Below are 24,690 nucleotides of genomic sequence, written 5' to 3'. Positions count from 1 at the left end.
ACTTTAGTATTGTTATCCAAGTCAGAACAATGAAATGTACAAACCCATTTTCTCCCCGAAGCTCCAGACACCAAAAGCTCTAATATAAAAATCCTCTCATAAACACTGTTATGATTTCGACACACATTTGCACACGCTTGGCAGCGTATGCACTTTCCAGAAGGATAATGTGCGCCTTGAGTTTATGTGTATTTTTCTCCCCACCAATTTTATTTTATTTCAATGGGAAGAACATGATAACATGATTTATGTAAAGACCTCCGACCGTTTTGCCAAAAAAAAAAACAACTAAAAAAAACACGTAATAAACACTTCAGTCTTCTCACTGTATTACATTAGTTATTGAAAATATTCACCCATCAATCTATCACACATGTTTATGTAAGAGATGTTACAGATGAGTGCATATTTCTTATGAAATTAATCATTTTTGCAAACATTAAAAACACAGACGCACGCTCGTGCCATTTCAGATTTATTGTTTTTTATTACTTAGAATGAAAGTAACATCTGCGTCTGGACGATGGCTGAAATATTATCGCTTTAAAAGACTCTCTGTCCGTGTGGATGCGTGGCTGCAGGGTTTTTTTTTTTGTTTTTTTGTTTGGCCTCTTTGCCTCCCAGATGTCTCCAGAGCAGACGGGAAACGAGGCGCTCCCTGGTCCGCCCGGAAAACGTCTGTAAGTGTTCACAACAGAGAGAAAAAGATGAGGATTACACTGCCTTTAAAGACTCAGAAACAAATGAACGGATTATGTTTCAGCATTAAAACCTAAACATGAATATATACTGTGTAGAGAATATACATTTATTTTCTCCAGTTCTCCAGTATTTTGTCCAGTGATTCTATTCTATTCTATTCTATTCTAGGAATAGTTTGCGGTATAAATCATTTTGTATTTCAGAGCTTGAATCAAATATAGATTGAATGCAACAATATTTTTGGGACCCCCTGCTCACTCCCCTCCGCCAACCTCACTTCACCCCCACGCACACATTTTTCTAAATGAAGTGAGATGGAAAAAAAAAAAGAAGATACATTTAGTTTCGCTTAATAGTGAGATTTAAAATGCAGCTATTAGAAATGTGTTTTGTTATTTTACTTCCATTACACCTCAGTTTCTAGGTTATAATATCGGTCAAATATTCAGAATGTTAATTTTCAAACAACTGCTCATTTTTTAAGTGTCCATTTGTACACATGTAAACTAGTTCAGGAGGGAAAACGTTCCGCTGAAGTCAAACCATCAAAAACAAAAGATCTGCTCTCAGCACTCACCTCAGCGAACAATTGATCCTTAATAAAATAAAAATAAAAGCTGCTCCGTTCCTTGCAAGAAACATTTGACAGTCCAGTTATCAACATTTTTTTTTTAAATAATTCCCGTATTTTGTAATCGACAAAAGAGGTTTTTATCTCTCTAAAAGTTTAAGAGAAACTAAAATAAAGCCAGAGCCCCAGAGCCAGCGAGGCTGCGCTCTTCCTGGCACCAACATGATCTAAGGAGTGTTGGATGGTTCAGATGTGTTCTCTGGCAGAGAGCTGTCAGACCTTTTTGGCTGGAAAGATTGATCACGCTCAGGCTACCCGGGCTCTTTGTTTGGAGGCAGAGCAAGCCTTCCAATCCATGCATCTTTCCTGCTGCAGCATTGCAGTGACAAACCTCTGCAGCTCCCGCTCTCTGCGTTTAAGAACCGGTAGTATCGCGGGGAGCAGGAGGCTCAGGTCAACATCATCACTGGATCACTGTCGGATGAAGAATATTTAGGTAGAGGAAGTAAATTACAACAGCAGACAACGACATTTTAAGAAGACTTTGATCTCGAGATGTTAACTCTAATCACACATGACATCAACACTGCATCGAATTATGAAATCAGAAATCTCGCCAAAGCTATTAACAGTAGATTTTCTGCGCCTCAGCTTCTGTTAGTGTTGGGGGAGGGGTGGGACATGTCCTTTCATGTGTCTGCACCGTTTTCCCCCTTCAGGAAAGACTGAAGATGAGCGCCTTATTCACTCACAGAGACTGTGTCAGTATACCAAACGCTTGATGATTTAAGGGTCACGTTGGAAAAATAATTCACCTTTCAGGAAAACACATTATGAGGTGCGTAATTTGCGCAGACGTGCCAAATACGCGCGGCCTGTGGCCAGGGGCGTTTCCAGAAAGTTTCATAAGCGGTGGCCACTAAAACGCACGGGAAGACAGCCCCAAAGCAATAACAGCATATTAAGTATGCTGATTCAGTATGTTAGAACATGTTATTTTGTCCCACTAAAAGGAAGTGTCCACGTTTAGAAAATACTGTAATATTACAAAATGTTTGACCTAAATATTTGGTCCTGGTATCATTTGAGAATGGGGTCAGAAAATTCACATTGAAGAAATGATGGGGAAAACGCTTATAAGGTAAGGTAAGGTAAGGTAAGGTAATATACATGTGTAGTATGTCTTATACGTAACATATTATTTTTTTCATGTTATTAAAAACTATAAGTTAATGCAGTCAACATAATAAAGTGTTGTGAATCAAAGCTTGGCATGTCATTTCCTGAAAAATATGTGATGAACACAAAGCACATTAAACTATCTTACTTAACAGCTCGGTAAATTTATTTCTCAAAAAAAAAATGTTAAAATTGTCTTTGACTAACTAAAATAACTGATTAGATACATAATAAAAATGTTTTTATGTTTTGCAGAATGGATTCATAATCGGGGGGTGGGGGTGGGGGGTAGCTTGCCCCCTGAGCACCATTAATTCAACCTTCTCTGCCTGTGCTGGTATGTGCTTCGGGGGCGTTGAAAGGGGGTAATTTGGAGGGAGAGGAGCAACGGCGAACAAACAGACCCCCATCCCTCCCACCCCCCTTCCAAAAGAAAAGTGTAAATAAAACCCCAGAATGAGGCGGTCCCCTTCAGACCTTCTCTTGATAAAAAGAAAAAAAAACACCTAAATTGTCATTGGGCAGAAGCAATCATGTGACAAGCGGAACGCTCTAATTCCAAGCATGTCTCCCATGGAAGCATTACTCCATGGCGCAGAGGTCTCCACACGACTGTTAGAATAAACCGCGTTTTAATTCCCGATCGCCTGTTTCTACGCAGAACCTGCGCGCTTGTTCCACAACGAGGAGCTGGAGGAGGAGATGAATTACGAATTCGGGCGAGAGAGCGGTTTCATCAACAGCCGGCCTTCGCTCGCTGAGTGCCTGACATCTCTCGCTAACCCCGTCGGTGATGCGTTTGAAAGTCCATCAATCAAGGGCTCGACACTGATTCCTCCTTCCCCCTTCGAGCAGACCATCGGCGGCTCGAAGCCCAGCGTCCACCCACGCTGCAAGCGGGCTCTGAAAGGCTGCGGTCCGCTGCGGGGTGCGTGCCTGCCCACGGAGTACCCGTGGATGAAGGAGAAGAAAAGCGTCAAGAGGAGCCAGACTACCGCTTCTTCAGCCGCTGCCGCAGCATCTGACCTCCCTCCCCAAGGCAAGACGGGACTGATTAATAACTTCCCTCCTAAAAAAGGCTCCTCGTTGTCTCCGCATGGAGCTGCTGCGTGCATCATGGGCATTCCCTGCAGCCGCAACACAGTTTTTGATTTAGGATTGTGAAATCCCAACAGAAAGAGCACTGACTTGTGATGCAGCGTCTGAGCGCTAATGTTTGACAGTAATAGAGAGTGATAGATTACTCTTACACGGGCCAGCAACTGGCATGTTCGTTAATCTTCACCCTGCGTCCTGTCCTGTCCACGCAGACCCATCATATTCAGCCCATAAATCTTCCAGGCTCTGCAAGTTTCCGCCAATGCACTGAGTGTTTTGTCATGTATCTGAACATGTTGTGCTTTTTCCCCCCCTTTAGATTCTCCTGAGAGACCAGAGACTCCTGCTGCTGCTGCTGCTGTTCCCGCTGAGTTTGTGGGGACATCCAGGAGGCTGAGGACCGCGTACACCAATACCCAACTCCTGGAGCTGGAGAAGGAGTTTCATTTTAACAAATACCTCTGCAGACCCAGGCGGGTAGAGATATCCGCGCTGTTGGATTTAACGGAGAAGCAGGTGAAAGTGTGGTTTCAGAACAGGCGAATGAAGCACAAAAGGCAGACCCACTGCAAGGAGAACAGGGACAGCGATGGCAAGTATTCTGCGGGACTTGGGGACGAGTTGGAGCCGGCAGAGGAGAGCGGCGAGGACTGCGCGCTCCTGCAGAAGGAGCGGCCCGGCTTCCACCAACACACGCTGACTTCACAACGGTGCCAAAACGGACACAATGGCCAGGACCACGGCCCTCCGAGCTGCACTGAGAAAAATCTAAAGCATCTTAGCAGCCCAGCACCCATCTGCGTGTCAACAATAGGCCCGGACAATGGTCAGTCCGCCGGCCTGGACGCCTCTATGCAGGATTACATTTTCTCCTCATCGGCCTCTTTCTCATCGGATTCACCACAGAGTCCGCTGCCTTTAGCATCTGAAACTTTTGACCTTTTGTCAGAGACACTCACAACAATGGACCTGCACAATCTCAGCTACTGAAATGTTACTTTAAAAAAAAAAAAAAAAAAAAAAAAAATATATATATATATATATATATATATATATATATATATATATATATATATATATATATATATATATATATATATATATATATATATATATTTGAATGCATTTATTCAGTTTATCGTGTGTGTGGGAGATAAAAAAAAAAGATCTCGCAAAAAGGTGAGTTAATGGAAATTTTTCAACACAGGCCACATTCTGGTTTATTCTTATATGGATCTCAGATTATTATATTTCTTGAAATAAACTTTTACAATTATCGGGAATATAACACGTTTGACTTATTTCACCGAGTTGACTATTGCAGAAAATGGTTTTCTATAAAAATTAAAATAAAAAATGCGTGGCAAATAAAAAGAGAACAATAACGAGAGTTGTAGAGTAAATTTTTATAAACAGATTTAAAAAATATAGTAACACTAATAATGCAAACTAAATATAAGTGGCAAAGCTAAGCTTTATAATACTTCAAGTGAATTTCAGCGACTTTTCATGTGGAGTTGTTAACTTAGCCCCACAGTGGTAACGGTCTTAATTTCTTGACAAAACTGAAATAATAAGATTAAATTAAACTAAACTAGTGCAAATAAATTGAGAACCTGCTGAGAAACCCTGGCCAAAAGTGGGGACTCCTCTTGGTTTTCTAATTAAGTTTTATTGCCTATAAAACTCACAGGGTTGAGGGCGCTTGTTTATGGTCTGAACCACACTGCAACAGCGCTTCTTTGCATGAAAAATTCAGCCTCACTCTCTCGTATTTCTCAAAACCTTTTAACATTTGAGTTAGCATAATTTACATGTATGGCAGTGCGATACTAACAAATTAGGTAACATGGATTAGTGACTAAATTTGAACTTTTTGTCAATACTAACCGAGAGGCCTTCCAGTAAAAGCCCATGACGCACTTATAGTTTAAGTGAGATCGGTGAGTATTTGAAATTATGCCGAAGTTTTTCTCCACGCACATTTTGCTCATACATTAACACGTTTAATAAACCGCTTAAAAACGTAATTATATATAAATATATATTTAAAAAATCCCTGACATTATTTTTCATTTTAACATGTTTTGTTGTGTAGTGAGTGTTTTGAGCTCATTGTTTCTGACTAAAAAGAGGAAAGTGAATGTTTGCTTTGAGGAAACATTGCGTAACAAGTTCTGTCTGAATTTTGCGGGTTGCGTCACCAAATACGCCACAAATAAAACTAACGAGCTGCTGCTTCTGCTGAAAATAATTTCAAACGATGCTACTCGTGCGTTATTATAATTGAAGAGTGTGAATTAAAACTTTACAAGCTGGGATGTTGGGAGATCACTGGACTCCACACTTTTGGCATTAAGGCATAGACTAAACGAAGAGTTAGAACCCCCAGACCAGCAGGGGGCCCACAAGAGCACTTCGATTACATTCATCAATGGTCTATTTCAAAATTCTGAAGGTTTTTGAATATTAAAATGTAAAGAATGGCAATATTTATTTTGTAAAACCTCACAATTATGCAGGGAATACTGGTACGCTTTGGCAGTTGTGCTAATTGTCTTAATTTTAAATCCTCCGTTATGGAGCCAAATTGCATGAATGTTACAAATGAAAATAAATCAAAAATAAATAAATAATTATTGTCTTTAACTGCTTGTTAAAGACAATAATTATTGTAAGCACCACCGATCTAACATGGCCCCTCCTTGCTGACTCTACTGAGTGTGTATTAAAAAGCTGGGCATTACAAATCTACATACCTTCACAATTTACTCAGCACGGTTTATTTAGTAGATAACATAACATTTGATCAGTTAAACCGTGGGCACATGGAATAAACATGAAAACTAGGGATGCTAATGAGTGGTGCTAATCTGGTGAGGTATGGGCCTCTACTGAAAATTCCTTCTTGTCAAACTAATTCCAACACCTTGATGCAATAAACAACAAGTTACCACCTGCATTTTATTTAAAGAACGACGATCAGCTAACCTGTCTGGACGACTTTGTTTTATTCAGCTGACATCATGGTCATCCTTAGGATAACAGGCAAACTTTATGGGGGAAACCAGATACAACACTCATCCCTCCCTCCATGTATGCACACACAGAGAAACTGGCGAGGGTCAGAGGTCAAACTGGCTCTCCTCTCCTCTTCCAGCTGGGAGGAACTCTTGCCAGGTCAGGAGGGGGTCAGGTTTTGAATGACTACACAGCTCATAAAAATGCAATGGCAGCTTAAGCAGGAAGTGAGGTCATGAGACGCTTGCAGCAACAGCCTTGGAACATCAGACTACAGGTCTGGTCAAAGAGCCTTTCGGTGTTCATGAAGGTTCTGTACTGGATTAAACAAACCCAGTTTTGGTAGTGGTAATGATCAGTGATAATTAATTGATTTTGATGACCACCATGATGAAGTTGTTTCGCATTCATGAGCAACATAATAATAAAAAAAAAAGTTTGGTATTACAAAACAATTAACAGATTTATTGTTGTTTTTGTCAGTGTAAAAGACCCTCATGGCAGCTTAGTGGTCATTTTGGAGATTTTGACATCTTTCTTTAACCTCACTAATGGGAATATCTCTTTAAAGAAAAGTTTTTGTCCAAACAGAATGACACGATATATTAAGCCATACCCTAAAACGAAGCTGTAAGACTCTTTTCAAAGAAGAAAAACGACAAGGACAGTTTTTAAAAATGGTTTGAATTATTTATTTCATTCTAATGCTTAAATCATAAGTAATTGATTAATGCAATCGCAGCTGTTGGTTTACATAGTGTCTCAATCACATTCTTTCCTCTCTGTTATGATCAGTGAGTTCTCCAGAAGGTATGTTTGTCTGCAGTATCCAGAAACCTTCTCAACGCCTGCAGCTACAGGAAAAGTAATCATCTCAGCATGACTGATCGGATCTTTCTGACACGTTTCTCAAGAAGACAAAGCTTTAAAGTTCAAGAGCTCAGCCTTCCCACCTAGACTGCGTGACTGTCAGAAGTAAGAAGACGACTTAAGTCAGGTGACGACTTTTAAATAAATGACAGTGTCATAAATAGTTAGGCAAAAGGCCTATTTCTTAAAATGTGCAAGTAGAAACATGTTAATCAGTGGAAGGCGAGTCTGCACTTGTGTTCAGCCCTTCTTTACTCTGAGACTCGTAAATAAAATCCAGAGCATCCAACTGCTTTAAAAGTTCTCCTTATTAGAAAATATAGTCCACCTGTGCATTATTTAATCTCTGTACGAATAAAGTATCACTGCAAGAACCTCAGAGGGTAACATTAGTGCAACTAAAATTCTAAACAAAAGGGTCCATCTGTCCTCTGGCTAGTCCAGCATCGGGTTGCGGGGGCAGCAGTTTAAGCAGAGAAGCCCAGATTTCCTTCTCTCCACACACTTGGGCCAGCTCCTCCCAGGGGCTCCAAAGTCCAGCTGAGAAACACAGTCCCCATAGCGTGTCACAGGTTTTCTTCTGATTTTCCTCCCACCACATCAACTGAGTCTTCTCAATATGGGGAATAAGCGGCTCTACTCTGGGCCCCTCTGGGAACGGTGAGCTTCTCACTGTATCCCTAAGGAAGAGTTCAGACATCCTGCAGAAAAAATCTCATTTTAGCTGCATATATCCACGATCTCGTTCTTTCAGTCACTAATCATCGCTTGTGACAATAGATTAGGATAGGAACATAGACCGACCAATAAATCCAGAGTTTCACCTTTTGGTTCAGCTCTGACTGCCAATCTGCATATTTATGCTGCAAAGAGCATTAACCATTTGTGACCAAGAACCCCAGATAATTAAACTCCTCCACTTGGGTAAGAATCTTGTCCCTGACCCAGACCTCAACCCTTTTCCAGCTCAAGAACATGGTTTCTGATTTGACGGTGCTCATTTTAAAGCTGACCACTTCACATTTGGCTGAGAACTGCTTTACAAAAAAACTGGAGATGATGGTCTGATGAAGCAAACAGAACCACTGGCCAGGGAGAGCATTAATCAGTGAATCAGAACCGAGGCTAATGGCACAGCCGGCCCAAGGCATATGTGAGTGAAGCGGCTCCTAACACCACCAGGGGGCTCACAAGAGCATCATTTGATTTTATTTTGTAGTGGTAGATTGCACATTTTACACTGTCTACACTTTGTTTCAAATTTTAAAAACAAAAGATATTAATCTTGCTAACTTGTTTACTGTAAATTCAATTTTTGAATTTACAAACATTAAATTAATATGCCACACTTATTTACAACACAGTAAATACTATTCTCCATTTCAAAAAGCAAATTTATTAGAGCATCTTTGCTTGTTTACTACTCCTGTGAGATTAGAACCAAGAGCCATAATAGCACCGGTATGATGCACACAGCAAAACATATACATTTTTACCAAGTATTTTTGATCTAGTTTCTAGTGTAAAGGTCTTAGTACACTTAAAGTAACACAAAACTACCTTTAATGTAGCTTTTCAGCAACATATAGGAGCTTGTTTAAGTCAATAATTCCTTAATATTGATTAATATTCCTAAGTACAAGTCCGTACAAATACAAACAAGCTCCTACATCATGCTAAAAGGTTGCTTGTAAGCTAATTTTATCTTATTTCAGGAGTAATAAGAAATTTCTCTTGAAACTAGACTAAAATACTTGGTAGAATTTTGTGCTTTTGCAGTATGAGCTAATAGTAGGCATTGTACACACATAGTATAGCCTAGAAATGATGAAGTATATAATTTTGATATATTAAAGCACCACAAGGTAAACTCTGCTTAGGGCCCCAGAAAGGCTTGGCCCGGCCCTGGTCCATGGAAACATTGGAGGAGCTGCAGAGATCCACTGGTCAGGTAGAAAAACTGACATGACAGCTGGTCATTCAGACACTTTGCAAATCAGGCCTGGTTTGCAGGTTACGGCAAGCCATGTAGGACATATGGCAACTGCAACATATATTACGTATATGGATATTTATTTAGAAGATTACTTATGAGTTGGTTAAACACAGAGGGAGATGAAGAAGATATAAGGTAGATGAAAATGAAATAAAACTTTTGGACCTATTGAACGTCTGTTCTGTCTCTATCCTTCCGTGTCATCGCCCATTTCTTAACTCTTACATTACAATGATTGAGCGCTTCAGTAATTCTCTTTGCAGCTATTAATGACCCCTGTTTAGATTTACAGCGCTGACATATTCATAAACTGCAAACATCTTACATCAGTGTTAAAAACTAATAATTAAAAAATTTAACCCACGGGCGTAGTAATGTGTCCATTAAGTTAGAGGTAGCGAAGACAGTTATTTAGTGCAATAGTTATGTGACGTTGAATCGATCAAAAATATGATTTCCGGACTTTATTATCGTTTAAAGAGGCGGCGGACCATTAAAGCATCAGCTCCGTGTCTGCAGAACAATACACTGACAGGCAGAGACCAATAAATGTCAGCGTGGCTCCTCCTGAGCGAACGTCATGCGGCTCTTCGCTGTTGATCCCCATGCGGAACCGAGTGGTCACTTTTAGAAATAATTGACAAACAGACTTCCGTGTGAGAGACAGAGCTGCTGCTTCCGTGTACTGTTAAGTTTCTCTCTTGGCGGAAGGTCCACCGAGCTCCAGCTGTCGCTCCTCGCTACGATGCGCGCGATTCCCGACGAGTTAACGACGCTGATTTCAGGTGAGCTCATCGATCAGTGATTGATTGTTTGTCAGTGTTCTTTCCTCGCGTGATTTTTTTTTTCTTTCACTAGACTTAGGGAAAGCAGTCTGAGAAAAGAGGAACCATCCACTCAGAATGAGTGATGTTCTTTCGTTATATCAATTCCTGTCAAACCTCGCTCAGCGGCGAATATGTCGCTGCTTAAGCTTGATTAATAAACATTGCTCTCACCTGGTGACCCTGACAGTCAGCTATAGTTCAGACATCCGGTTTGACGCCTTTGTGGTCTGCTGCACATCAGCTGCACACGGACAAAGTAAGGATGTTTAAAGCTGCCTGTCAGGTATTTCTCTAAAATCAACCAAAAACAGCTTTAGACATGACCTAGCACTTATTGAACAACTCACCATTGTCAGCTTTTCTATTTTGTGATAAATTGCAATAATGCACTAATCAAGAGGAAATACCTTTGAAAAGTAAACTTTATTTGAGGCATTCCTCTGGTGACATCACAACAGACTGATGACAATTGACATTCAATGTCCTGATATTTAAAGTTAGGTTGATCAAAGGAGACACCTGACTAGCATGTTATGAAACCAACATTCGAATGGCCAGAACTCATTTTTGGGGCATGTGAAACCTTATTATGAATCAAATTATTAAAGGGTTAAAATCAGGAGAAAAGCTATATGTTAAATCAAGACGGAGAAAAACTCGCTTCATGCACTAACAATAATTTACAGAGTAACCCATGGAGACAGTAATTGCCAGGAAGAAAGACTTAAAATGAATCCTTAATCTCAGCCATCCGTGCAGCTTTATTCAGCCGTAGCGTCTCAGAATCTTCATCATCTGTCTAAAGTCGCTCATCCACCAGATTATCAACAGCAACTGATCAGCTACATTCCTCCTGTAATGTCACAGATTTTGCTTTTCATTAGTACACATTTTCATGACTTTTCTTTGGAAATCTGTACTTCATTACTAAGTCCTGTGATTTTTTTTTTTTATTTTTATTGTCGAGGTCTATTTGCTGTGAGGGAAAGAAGTGCACCGCTGAGCTGTACCTTTAAATGTTTCCTCTGCTACTTTATTTAGATTTGGAACAGTTCCTCTGTGATGGACTAAAAGCAGAAAGTTTAAGCAAGAAGGCAAAAGAGAGGCGGGAAACCTTTATCAAACGGATCAAGGAGGTCAAACTAAGGTATTGCCGCATGAACTGTGCATTAAACATTTCCTGTGATCACAAAGGTGCCACTAAGTCATCAAATACTTTATCGCTAATGCATGTTTTAAACTAGTAATGTCAATTTACTGTCTTATCTATAGTTTCCCTCAAGATTTCAAAGACAAAGGTGAGTGTTTGTCTTTATCATCTTATTCTTTTTCCCCCTTCCTCTTTTTGAGCAATGTTGCAGATCTGGAACTGCAAAAAATAGAATTTTGGTTTTGATTCACCAATGCTTAACCATTTTGTCTATTTGACACTTGTCGAAGTAGCTTGGAAAAGGAGAACCGTCGGTAGATGAACATAACCAAATCACACATTGCCTCACAGCTCATATTTACTCCAGTAGGTGGAGATGATTCAGATGAGGATGAGGAAGTTGACAGCAACAACGATGGAGGCTCTATGCATTCAGAGCGGACGGACAAGGACGAAGAAGGGGGCGAAGGTAATTAACTGAACGAGCCGTGGAAAAACGTCAGGAAATTCACAAATCTGTGTGTATCCCTCGGAGAAAGTGACTCTGAGTGACACGGTGAGGGAGGAGGCATTCCAACTGTAACTCGGCAACATACTTGGGGAAAGCAATTCAGAGGAACAACTGCTGCCCCTCGCCACCTCCCTTACGTCCCCCACCCCTTCACCGCCACCACCCCCTCTTCAGCAGCTAGAGTGTGTTTTACTGCTCTCAGCCATAGTCGGGGGACTAAAAATTACTGCCATGGCTGAAGTTTGTGCAAAAACATCCCCTCCAGTTTTCAAGCACTCTAATCCAGCATGCTTCTCGAAGGGAATCAATGCAATATTTCATACTTGCTGTTTAGAGGAAAGTACAAGGGAATTCCTTGTGGGATGGTGATTAAGGGACTGTGGGGGTTTATGGGCCTTAAGCAGCTGCCACTTTTATGGCTTCTCTTTCACACAAAGCAACTTTGACACAGCAATTAGACATTTGCATTGAAGTTGCACTGTACAAGGCAGGCCTTGTATACTCAGAAATATAGGTGAGTGGAGCATTTATGGGTTCTGCTGTTAATTATTGTCAAATAAACAAATGCCCCATGGCTACGTTCCCCTAAAACTATTGTTGACACACTTATGAAAACATAGAAACACCTTTTTCATTTTAACATTTCAAAAGGATGCGTTTGATTTGATACATTGCGTTGATCTTGGTCCTCTACAGGTGTGCAGCAGGCCCCGCCCGTTGCAGCCCAGGACTTGACGTCTGTCTTCAAAGCAGGATATCTGGAGAAACGCAGGAAGGGTTGGTGCTCTAATAACTACAGTTAAATAAATGAAATCTAGAGCAGACTCTGTTTGTCTGGACAATAAAGTGCAGTCGGCTTTGCAGAAATATTAAGTCTCTGAACTTTCTCACTTTTTGTCAAATTACAGCCAAACATGTCAATATGTTTTATCAGGATTTTATGTGATAACTCAGCGTTTTGGCGCATAATTGTGAATTGGCTGGACTCCCTGAGTCAGTACTTTGTGGAACTCCTTTTTGTCTGTCAGGTTTTTTTTTGTTTTTTTTTTTTATATGTTTCTACAAACTTTACATATCCATAGATTCTTTTTTAAAACTATTCTTCATTGCAACATAGCTTATGTTCAGTCAGATTTGATTGGAAGCATTTATGATCAATAATTTTGAAGTCTCGCCACATACTCTCATTTGGTTAAAGGTCTTGACTTTTACTGGGACATTCCAACACATGAATGTGCTTTGCTCTAAACCATTATCCAAGTCTCAGGAACTTTGCAGCCTCTAATAGGCTTTCATTGAGGATTGCGCTGCATATATCAGAATCAGTTCATCGCTTATGAAACGTGCAAAAGATTGTGACTGCAACATGAACAAGTGTAAAAAAAAAAAAAGCCCCAAAAAGTTGAAACCTTTGCATAACAGACATGTATGATCTGTGAAAGTAAAGTGTAGAGTGTTTGGTCTCCTGTTAAACCTTTTGCAAAGAAAAATTTGTTCATAAAGAAGTTTGCATGTATACAATATATATATATATATATATATATATATATATATATATATATATATATATATATATATATATAATATGGTCTATTCTAAAATATATTTGTAAAAACTGAATATTGTACATAATGATCCTACTGTAAACTGTAGTATGAGTACGGTCAACTAAAATGTTGTTACTTTCATGTAAATTGTCTTTCTCTGCACAGATCACAGCTTTTTTGGCACCGAATGGCAGAAAAGATGGTGTGCTCTGAGCCATCACACCTTCTACTATTATGGCAGTGAGAAAGGTACAGTTTGTCAGTCAAAAGTTTTTTGTTTTCATTATGTCTGCATTATGTTGACCATTTATAATGGTACTTTTATCTTCTGCAACAAGACAAGCAGCAGAAAGGCGAGTTCGGCATTGATGGCTACACTGTCAAAATGAACAACACCTTACGGAAAGACTCAAAGAAGGACTGCTGCTTTGAAATTTCTGCTCCAGACAAGCGAGTCTATCAGGTTCGCTTCTCTCACTGATACTAAAAAAAAAAGAAAAAAGTAATATTTACTCATATCAGTCATTTTACTCTCAACTCAAAATGCATATTTGAAATGTGTTCCTGATGTTCATGCTGCTCCATGCAGAACATTTTCTCATGCATAGATGCATTACCACTAATTAACACATGCAGGCCTGAGTGTTGTTTTAATTTTGTTCTGTGTTCGGTTTCAGTTTTGTGCCTCATCAACGAAGGAGGCAGAGGAATGGGTGAAACAAATAGACTTTGTGTTGAGAGGTATGAGGGCTTCCACATGTTTACTATATTTGTTTTAGTGGTTCTCCCAGCTTCACCCCAGTAAATAAGAGATTCCGAATACCAACACAGTAACGGACATCTTAAAACTGTGATAATGGATTGATTTGGAAGTTTTATTTAAAATGTTTTTTTAAAATCTTTTCTATGTGTTGTGTTAGGGTTAAGTTGCATATTTCATTTTAAACGTAGGTAGCCATTTTTAAATTAAAAACTGGTTAACTCCAAGTTGAAAAGAATTAACTTTCTTATCAACCCTGTCCTTAAAGATATTGTGGCTGCTACCTGTTGAAAATACACTTGTCAACTTGAGGACTTTGTCACCATATTTAAAAAGCTTTTAGACCTCTTCAATTACTGTTTCAGAAAAGTGATAAATCTAGCTTCTGTTGAAGAATAAATTGTGTTGCAATGGAATCTACTCCCATCCCAAATCTATCAGAAAAATGAAACTAAATGGCAACATATACACTAAAATGACAAAAAAGAGAGTTATTTTGTAATTCTAAACATGCTTAGGGTGTTTCTTACTTCTGCTATATAGTTCAGTCCTACTGGAATATCCATGACAATTGCATACCATTTGTTAAGTATGCTTATAGCTATTTCTCTTAGCGGAGTTGGTAACAGTGTTGAGATGCAGTGACAGCCACTGAACTAGAGTTTGTAGTTGCATCTCTCATGGTTAGTTTCTCATTAAATATGTCCTGCACACAGCACGGTGTGTTAGTGAATGGGTGCCTAAAATGCTAAGAAATCCAGTCCTGTTGTTGCTGCGAACATCGTTTAGCTTGTTATTGCACATATACCGCTAGTTTTCATCTTTCAACTTCAATGTTGTCATATTCGCATTCCAGTTTCAGAGACACTTATGAAAACATAGAACTAAAAACAAAAGTGAATTGATTTTGGTTCACTTTTGTCCACTTCTCTTTATATTGCTGTTTAGCATTGTGTTTACCTTGTAAAGGGTTTGTACCACCATTTCCTCTGAATGGCACTTAAAGGCGAACCACATAGTTCCAGTGATAACTTTCACCGCAGCTGGGGAGTCTTGGTTCTGTTTCATCAGTAGTATCATTTTCATTTCTTTAGAACTAAACATTCACCAAAGAACGTGAAATCTTATGTGCTTTTTAAAAAGAAATAAACATGAGATAAATATTCTGTTGAACTTTACATTATTATTTTTTGTTGTTGTTTTATTAGATATGTCTGGCATCATTCCTGAAGAAGATGACGACGATCAGTTCATGTATGACGACGTTGGAACTGCTCCTGATTTTGCCCCGGGTGAAGAAATCTACGAAGAGCTTCCAGGTCTGACCACATTCTAGTGATTAGTGAATCACTGTCACAGTTACGATATGATGAGAAAAAAAAAAAATCAAATCCCATTTTTCTGTCCTTTCTACAAAACCTGAAATGCACACTAATGCATCAGTATGGTTGTATTTCCTCCAGATGAGGAGATGCCTGGTCCAGCCAAACCTCCACCAAAAGTTGAACCATCATCCAAACCTCCTCTTCATCCTCCTCATGTTGCTGCCAGTTCTGCCGTACCTGGAGGTATTGCTTCTGAATATACACACAACTTTAACTAATAACAGCAGATGGGTCTGATCAAGTGACTGTTTAAAAGCTGCAGCGAAGAGGAAGTAGTAACACTAACAGAGGAAGTGCCTGTGAACAACTGAAAGTTACTGTGCACAATTCTGGAAATAACTTTGCTTGACTTGCTCAACTTCCTTTTACGGCACTTAGCATGTTTAAACACCAGAAATACCATTGCATATTTTAAGCAAGAAAATAGGGTTATTAACAGAAGCAAAAATGGGTGTTGCTTAAATGAATAAACTACCCCAAAACATGTCTGTAGATGACTAGTTTCCTACAACACAAACTGTTTAAGGCCAGTTTTTGTGCACAGCCCCATGCATACATATGGGTAAGAAAAAGGGCTTTACTTTAAAATAAAGAAAAAGAAGGAAAGAGAATTCCATCTAAAGCAAGGTATTTATATAAATTATTTAAGAATACTGTAATGAAGACACATGGAAATATAAATGTTCAATCAAACAAACGTCTTGAGAAAAACGAGCATCAAAGATCTTAATCAAAAACTGCAGTAAACAATCCTTTTAATCTTGATTTACAGGAGCCAAGAGTTTCCACACATTTCTGGTTTTCATATGGTTCGATTCACATGGTTTGTTTCATATGGTTCTGAGGAGCTTAGAAACTCAACAATGCCTGCCCTTGTTTAGTTCTGCAGCTAGGAACACTGGGTAGATTACTGCACTGCTATAAAGACTGTTGGCATTTCTAAGTTGTATCAATGGCGTCTCAGAGCAAATGTGAGTCTGTCTTATCCATACTTATCTTTGCTATTAGAATGTTTTCAGCCAAAAAAAATGGTCTCAGCATCCCGATTAACGCAAGTGGAAAATTAAATTAACTTAACTTGAAACCTCTTATATCGCCTTATGTTTCTCCTTGCACAGTTGACAAGAGCACAGACTATGCAAACTTCTACCAAGGCTTATGGGACTGCTCAGGGGACCACCCAGACGAGCTGTCTTTCAAACGTGGAGAGGCCATCTACATCCTGAGCAAGGTATGGACCAGGGAGCTCTGGGTGTCGGAGATCAACTGTTGTTTTCTCTCCTATAGAGAATAGAATTACGACAATTCACCTCTGAGGAAACGTAAAAGCAATCAGGTCTGCTGACTAAATAATTATCTGACTCTAGTGATTAGTCCATCGAAGCTAAATTGTCCAAGTCCTTAAAAGAAGCAGATTTTCTTGATATGTTACTGAGGGGACGGTCAGAGATGGACCTGACTAGAGGTTTTTTTCTCTGGAACTCCGACATGGAGGATTAGACGTGTCGCAGCAGAAACTGCTTTAGTGCCGTTGGCAGATTCTGGCTTTAGCTGGCACACAACATCATTCCATCACTCCCATCTGGAGTATTTCAGCACTCTGTCACTGCTGCCATGCCAGGCGCTGAGCTGCCCTGAGCCCCCCCCCCTCCCCACACACACCTCTCATGCATCTCTATCACCTCTCTAAATAGGAATGTGTGTTCTCAGGAAACCCAGGCTTAGCATTCGGAGCAGGTGAAGACGTGTAGTGGACGCACAATTTCCGAGGCTTGTCAAGCCGGGCAGGGCCAGGAGAACTGAGGGCCCGTTCTTTACCTTCACTCTGTAACCAAACAGGAGCTCTTTTGTACTTGTCTGCTTTGAGTAAGCACCAAATAGGGTTTGTTGATGCATTCCACATTTGGAGCAGTGGTCTTGAAATAAAAGGTAGAATTTCATGTTTTTACAGATGGATGTTGGATCATGTGGTATGTTTAAAGAAAAAGTGTGAAATGTGCTCCATCTGAACAGGCTATATTTCTTGTCTGGTTTAGTTCCTATGATGCATGTGGTCATATGGGACAGACTGCTGACAGCTGGCCAAGGAACTTTTAAAATTCAAGTCTGCCATCTAGTGGCAAAGCATGTAGCTCTTTTGTTCAGATGGGTTGTACAACTCATTGGTCAGTTACTGATGAAATACTGCCTTACTAACCAAAATAATAATTTAATGTTGGTAATGGTTAAATATAATTTAATGTTAATCTTGAATTATAGGAAATGACTTATTCTAATACCCGGAATAAAAAAAACCTTTAAACTGTGAAAGCGGGTTGGGGAGGGAGAAGGAAATAAAATAAAGTAATACATGTTTGAAATCGGATATAAAAAAGTAATTTTGGTAATTAAATTATATTCGCTCTTGCTAACAAAATAATTAAATAGAAATGATTTGATTTCTGTAATTAAGAGACTGAAATTAGTTTTGTATGTCACACTGGGGAATAGAGCATCAGCCAAATTAATTCTCCATTGACCAATCAGCCATTACCGTACAAATCCAAATGCACAAAGTAGAAAACCCTAATAATGCGCATCAGCTAAATCCTGGTTTATTGGTCTGTCCTGTTGTGTGGAAAAAAAAACAACCAAGAATCAAGTTGCCCTTTCAGTGCCTAAGAGTGCCATTAGCTGAAACCTTGGTGTTGGGGGTTGTGGCCTGCTACGAGTGCAATGACCATAAAACCCGTCTGGACCACAGCCAGCTGCAGCTAAAAGCTTGGCCGTCTCCCTTCCTCTTCCACAAGTCTCCTTTATCCCTCTGCCTTGCATCCCTCCCCCACCACAAAACCCAGTAATAGGTGTGGAGTTCCAGCTATGAGACCCCTCCTGAAGTCGGGACTTGAGAGTTTGATAGCTGTTCGATTCGGCTGCACAGCCGACCACTCTCCGTTTACACGCATGTGCACAACCCCTTCCCCAACGGAAAGTGAAAAGAATAATTAATGAGCATAGCATTTAAAAACTCAACATTAGGGGAGAACGTCTTCACATTTCATCTTCACGAACCGATGCAACCGAAGAATTTCCTGTGGTACAAGTAATTCAATTACGACAGCGTGCTCTTTTTCGGTTTTGGGTGTTTGTGTTAACGTGCGTGTGTTCTCACAGGGTGTGGTGTCATTAGTCATCCACAGCTCCGTATATTTATTCCCAAGTTGTGTCCAGCACTCACTCAACCTTAACTTATTTGTCAGCCAGCCAACTATACAATGAGGTGTTGCTGTTTTCAAAGGCTGGAGGCAGGAAGTCATCACACACACGGACACACGTGTGCAAATACACAGCCGCGCACACACCTACACACACACCACAGCCTACTCCTCCAGTTGTCCAGATGAAGTGTCATTTGGACCATGTAGCACACCTTTAAAGCCAAACATTTTTTGTTGATATTTTATATTAAAAAACACTATTCAAATCTTTTGATGTCTTTGATACTGATTTGTGAATCCATATAAAAAAAAAAAAAATCTGCCAAACGATGAGAGTTGGTTTGTGATTGCTAAAAAAATTTTACTTTTAATTCTAGGTTTTTCCTGACAACCAAACAAGACATGGTGTTGCTTGGCATTGGCTGTCCTTGTGAGCTAGCCTGCAAACAAACTTGACATAAACCTAAGAGCTAATGCTAGCTTAATAACAACAAAATATTGCTAGCTAGTTAATGTTCGAAATTGATTGTAACGTGCCATCATTTAATAATTACCCATTTAATAATTACCAGTTATTATGTGCTGTTTAGTAGCAAGAAACACTGCTTGCTTGCAAGGTGGGCTTTAGCATCAGCACTGTTATAAAAAAATGATTTAAAGCTCAATATAAATCTATTTAAATCGGAAACCTTCTAATGGTCAAACCCTAATGGTTCTAATCGTGTAATAAATTAATCCTATTCATTTCTAACACAAGTACAAACACATTTGCATTGTATTAACAACTAATGTAAATAACAGCGTAAGTTGAATTCAAACCAAAATCTTCTTAGGCAATATTTAATCTCTAAAGTAATTAATGCTAATAATATATAACTATTATACCACTTGAATCACCATCACCCCCAAAGCGATTACATGCAGGTCAATGGGTCCATGAAGGCACCAGTATCCTCATGACAGTCAAGAGGTTAAATATATTTGGCAATTTGATTGATTGGAATTTAAATCATTTGCATTTGACACCGTCCAAAAGTAATGTTTCTGGTGTAACGGACTATCACAAAGTGTTCATTAGTGTTATGCCAAGACTCTAATGCAGACTGCAAATGCTCTCTTCTTTAATCTAAAAAAATAACCTAACACCAGAATCTGGTTATTGCTAACACTGCTACCAAAACGTATAATGCAAAGCGAAATCTTGCATCTAATTCACTGACTTGCAGAGTAAGACTGACTCGGATGCGGCTCCGGCTTGTCCCTGAATTCTGCCTTTTAAGACGTTCCCTCAGTTTTCCCTCCTTCTACCTTGTCAGAACCTGAGCTCCAGCCTTGATTCATGTTCTGGAAAGACTTTGATGTGAGGTCAGGCTCTTGTCCAAAAGAGAGAGATGGTCTCAGATCTCCCCTCACGCTGTCTTTCTCTCATCTCAGCATGCTGACTGTCATTTGAAGCTGTCTCCTTTCGGGCTCGGAAAGATTTACGTGCAATGCACGTTGATGTCTTTTTTTTTTTTTTTTTTGTGGTGGAGTGGATTAAAATGGTGATTTGCGATCTTAAACGTGACAGCTGAATGTGGGGGGATGGGCAACAACAAACTGTATGAAGTTGTGGATGTGATATGCCACCATGTCTATTACAAAGCATGCCTTTAATGCTTGATTTTTTTTAAATATATTTCCAGAGAAAATATCTTTGTTTTAAAATGACCAGTAAAACTTGACAGTCAAAGCAGGATGTAAAATAGCAGAGAATGTGACACAAAACAGCCCAACTAGAATGTAAACAATGGACAAAATGAACAAAAGATGAATATTTTAGGACTGTTGCTGGATAGAAAAGGACAAGTAAGATATTAAAAGTGAAACGCCAATCAAGTTTAATCAAAACAGCAACCTAAAGTGAAAGAAATAATAATATAACTGTTACAACTGGACACATTTTAAGTCAAAGAGGCAGAGGACCCTCTAAAAAGGACAGAACGATTTAATTTCTAGAGCTAAAATAGTCACAGAGATTCACTTAACAGACACTAAGATGAGTAACAAAAATAAATTTAGATCTACATCAGAGAAAAGTCAGAAACTTTGCAGAAAGATCCCAAATGAAATGCAAATCAAGCAAATAATAAATGATCAAAAACTGTTTTAAAGACAAATCAGAGAAAAGACTTTATGTCTAAATTTTGACAAATAATAAATGAAAAAGCCTTGAAGCTATTATGAAGTCATTTGGATCACTTTGTGTGTGGAGTCTCATCACATCATCCTTTAAGCCACTGCGTTTTATCTCTTTGTGTGCCGAGGGCCTTTTATTTCAATATTACAACCTGAGATTGACAATTACGCAGAGGCTCCTGGGTGTGATTCAGCCTGTAATTGCTTTTTTTTTCTCTTGCTAATGATTAATTAAATAGTTTAAGTAAGAGCCGACATGCCTATTATTCTTGTTTCTTTGCTTCCAGGAGTACAACAATTTTGGCTGGTGGGTCGGAGAGAAGAACGGCGCAATCGGCATCGTTCCTAGAGACTACCTGTTGGAGCTCTACGTTATGTAAACGCTCTGTGCTGCTGAGGCTTCTGCTTAATCCACTTACCTGCTGTTTCATATATTGAATGGTGGGGCTGGGGGGGTTCTGAGATAAATCCAGTGTTTCAATATTAGCAAGACTGATGATTATAAAAATGGTGATTTGACTGAAAGTATATTTCCAGCATTTTCCTGCACTTTTGTATTTATTTTCTGTTGAAATTATTTGTGATGCAATTCTGGAGTTGCTTTTGGAGAAGATAATAAAAATTCAAACACTCACTGATGTTATATATATATATATATATATATATATATATTTACCCTTTTTTAAGCCACAAGGTGGCAATCTAGTTCCTTATAGAATCATAAGTGACCTTTGTGACAGAGCAAAAAATGCTTACCTGAGGTTTACAAGCCATATTAACAAGAATATATATGTATATATAACCCACCTATTTTAACAATACTAACGGAGCTCCAATATATACAATTTCTAGGATAGATGGCTAAAACGTGGATCATCAAAATATTATTTTTTTATTTTTTTGGCTTATGTTCAGCATTTCTGTCCCATGCTTCAAAGCGACCTTTTATTTAAAGCACCTGGGAGACTTGGCTGGGCTGAGGATCACAGCGGCGGCAGATGGGAGGTTGTGCCGCCTCCCTGACTGTAACAGCTGAGGTGCACTAATAGGACAGGCAGCCGCACAGAAAGCCGGGACGCTTATCGCCCTCCGAGGAGCTGTTTGACAGCAGGAGAGTCAGCGTTAGCCGTGCAACGTCCCTCTGAGGTTAGATACATGTACTGTACGTGTGTTTTTCTTTTTTTTTTTTGTTTTTGTTGTACCAAAAATGGGCTTCAGTTTTAATGCACTCCGACAAAGAGGCCTTGTCAGGGGTTTTCTCAAGGTTGGGAGACAGGGGGACGAGAGTGGAGTGAGAAATGGAAAGAAAAATGCATTCATCAACCGATAACTCACTGTATCTATTTTTCTTTTTTTTCTGGCTGCTGTCTCTCTGCTTTGTTCGAGTTGAGTGATGAGCCATAGTCCTCTGTCCTCTGGGTGACATTCAAAGAAAACATAAATCCTGATTTTTATGGTATAGTGCAGCGATAAAGCTTCCCTTCTAATTGGAGCTGTAATGAATTACTATAATTACTTATTGAATATACAGCACTAGAAATAGAGAAGAATGGCTTTGTTTTTTTGAAAATGTAGAAAAACTAACAAGAGATATGAGATTAGAAACCATCTTTGTGTTTAAATCTTTAATTCTATCAAAGATAATTTGTGAATTTTAAGCCCAGAACGACAAGGCTGTGCAAAATTATTCACATGCTTTCACTTTTATATATTTATATATATATATATATATATATATATATATATATATAGCTTTTCACATTCCAAACACAGACTTTAATGAAGTTTATTTTAATTTCACGTCAAAGACCAACAGAAAATTAGGATGTTATTGAGAAGCTGAAGGAAAACAATGCATCGTTTACAAATAAGTATGAAAGGTGTGGCTTATATTTATCCAACCTTTGCAGAAACTTACGGCATCTCAAACATTTGTCTATTCTTCTCTGCACAATACCTCTAGCTACGTCAGACTGGGTGGAAAATATCTGTGATTTTTTCCCCCCAGATTTTAGGCCTGGACTTTAACTGGGCCATTTTTCATATAAATATGTTTTGATCTAAGCCATCCCTTTCACTGTTTGATCTGTTCTGCAGGAAGGTGGATCTTTGCCTGAGCTTCAAATCCTTTGCAGTCTACAACTCCATCTTCCTCCAGCTACCTTTGCTTTCTCTGATGCAAAAATAGTATTTCCACAGCATGACGCTACCACCACCATTCTTCCCCATGGGGATAGTGTGCTCAGTGTGCTACGCCGTGTTAGTTTTTCTCCACAGATATTTTGCAGGTTGGCCGAAAAGCTCAATCCCGTCTGATCAGACCAGCGTTTTCCACATGGTCTTTTCTTATTCAACAATGGCTTTGCTCTTGCCACACTTTCACAAGAGGTCATGAAAACATGCAGCTGTCCCATCAACAGGTTCCTCCACCTTGGCTCGGCTGTGAACCTCTGCGGGCTTCTTCAGAATCACCAAGGGCATTTTGTCAGTTTCCCTCAATAATGATCTCACTGTTTAGCCTATGGGTTTAAATACGTGTCTCAGGTTTGCAGCTGTGCTGTAGTTTTTCCTCTTTTCACATGATGAATTGAACAGCGATGTGAGATGTTAAAGACTTGGGATATGTGCTAAAACCCTGCCGTAAACTCATTCACTTCTTTATTTCTGACCTGTGCTTGTTGGTCTTTACGATGCACTAATGTTACCTAGCAAACCTCAGGCCTTCACAGAACGGCTGTATACTAGAAACAGGCAAATGCACACAGGTAGGGTTGGTTGAATTGGATTTTATTTATAGGCAAAGGGAGTAGGATGTGAATGCGTGCAACATTATTTGTTAAATAAAATGTCACAAAACAATCATACTCTCATTTCTGCAGCTCTGTCACATAAATTACCCTAAACATTTTGAAATCTATGCTTGTAACATGATAAAATGGGACAAGGTTCAAGGTATGACTACTGCAGCGAAACACTGCCTTCATTACTGAAATAGGGCGAGTGTTTGCCCTTTTGAGCTCTGCTTTTTAAATATTTGGCAACGGGTCATCTAGTCAGTGGCAAACAAGGCTAAAAGCTGCCTCTCATCTTTAAGTGCCAATAAAAAGATATCCTTAATGGATGACAACTTTCCTCCCCCGTCTCTTGTTAGTTCTGGACAGACACATCTTCAATATATACAGGCTCTTCTAACGCAATTTAAAATCAAGATATAATGTTTAAAGGATAAATGCCACCATGTCATTAATCCTACAGCGCAGTAAATAACACTAATGATACCAGAATATCACTAATTAATACTTTTCCCCCCATAAAAACACACCTTCATGAGCTGAATATATATGAACAGAGCTGTTGGGGGCGCGGGGGGTGAGATGATGAATCTATTTTGGGTTTGACGGTGCAGGAAGCTGTCAGTTTTCACAGCTGACTTACAGCTCAGATAAAGTAATTTCAAAACATTTTAACATAAATTATCAATAAAACTTGATCATTTTTGTCAGTATTGATTGTTGGCTGCAAAACAATGTCCTGATATTAGTGCTGTCATGTTTGTTGACTATTATGAAGAGTGCTGACGGTTGATCTCTATGCTACTCTCCATGACTAAATCCGGATCAGTCCGTCAGCTGTTTGGATTATTGGGCAGGTCTCACCTCAGCTTCGTGGAGAGTTTGTGTCAGGAATAACTCAGGCTT

General features: G+C 39.3%; 2 protein-coding genes and 1 long non-coding RNA gene across 4 annotated transcripts; 2 read left to right on the top strand and 1 right to left on the bottom strand.

The window, feature by feature from the left end:
* Positions 1 to 458: 458 nt before the first annotated feature.
* Positions 459 to 2,386, bottom strand: LOC106928225 (uncharacterized). Its single transcript, XR_001420440.2, has 2 exons — positions 1,280 to 2,386; positions 459 to 678 (listed from the first exon to the last, which is right to left on the bottom strand). It is a non-coding gene; the product is annotated as an uncharacterized LOC106928225 (long non-coding RNA).
* A 220-nt stretch (positions 2,387 to 2,606) lies between these two features.
* Positions 2,607 to 4,838, top strand: hoxa2b (homeobox A2b). Its single transcript, XM_015004322.2, has 2 exons — positions 2,607 to 3,491; positions 3,870 to 4,838. The coding sequence occupies exons 1-2, from the start codon at positions 3,155 to 3,157 to the stop codon at positions 4,538 to 4,540; spliced, it is 1,008 nt and encodes a 335-aa protein (XP_014859808.1). The 5' UTR covers positions 2,607 to 3,154; the 3' UTR covers positions 4,541 to 4,838.
* A 5,148-nt stretch (positions 4,839 to 9,986) lies between these two features.
* Positions 9,987 to 23,851, top strand: skap2 (src kinase associated phosphoprotein 2). 2 transcript variants are annotated; one of them, XM_015004349.2, is made up of 12 exons: positions 9,987 to 10,222; positions 11,306 to 11,411; positions 11,537 to 11,562; positions 11,785 to 11,883; positions 12,622 to 12,702; positions 13,638 to 13,721; positions 13,811 to 13,935; positions 14,150 to 14,213; positions 15,441 to 15,551; positions 15,696 to 15,800; positions 16,736 to 16,848; positions 21,280 to 23,851. In XM_015004349.2, exons 1-12 carry the CDS (start codon positions 10,183 to 10,185, stop codon positions 21,370 to 21,372), a joined length of 1,047 nt encoding a protein of 348 aa, XP_014859835.2. In that variant the 5' UTR covers positions 9,987 to 10,182; the 3' UTR covers positions 21,373 to 23,851. The 2 variants fall into 2 exon arrangements, with proteins under 2 accessions (XP_014859835.2, XP_014859834.2); XM_015004348.2 differs by having other exon boundaries at positions 9,989 to 10,222; positions 11,782 to 11,883.
* The last annotated feature ends 839 nt before the right edge of the window (positions 23,852 to 24,690 follow it).

The sequence above is a fragment of the Poecilia mexicana genome, unplaced genomic scaffold (genome assembly GCF_051168715.1).
Source record: "Poecilia mexicana isolate PSO_F unplaced genomic scaffold, ASM5116871v1 scaffold_16, whole genome shotgun sequence".
Taxonomy (NCBI): domain Eukaryota; kingdom Metazoa; phylum Chordata; class Actinopteri; order Cyprinodontiformes; family Poeciliidae; genus Poecilia; species Poecilia mexicana.
This window is presented reverse-complemented; position numbering and strand designations above follow the sequence as displayed.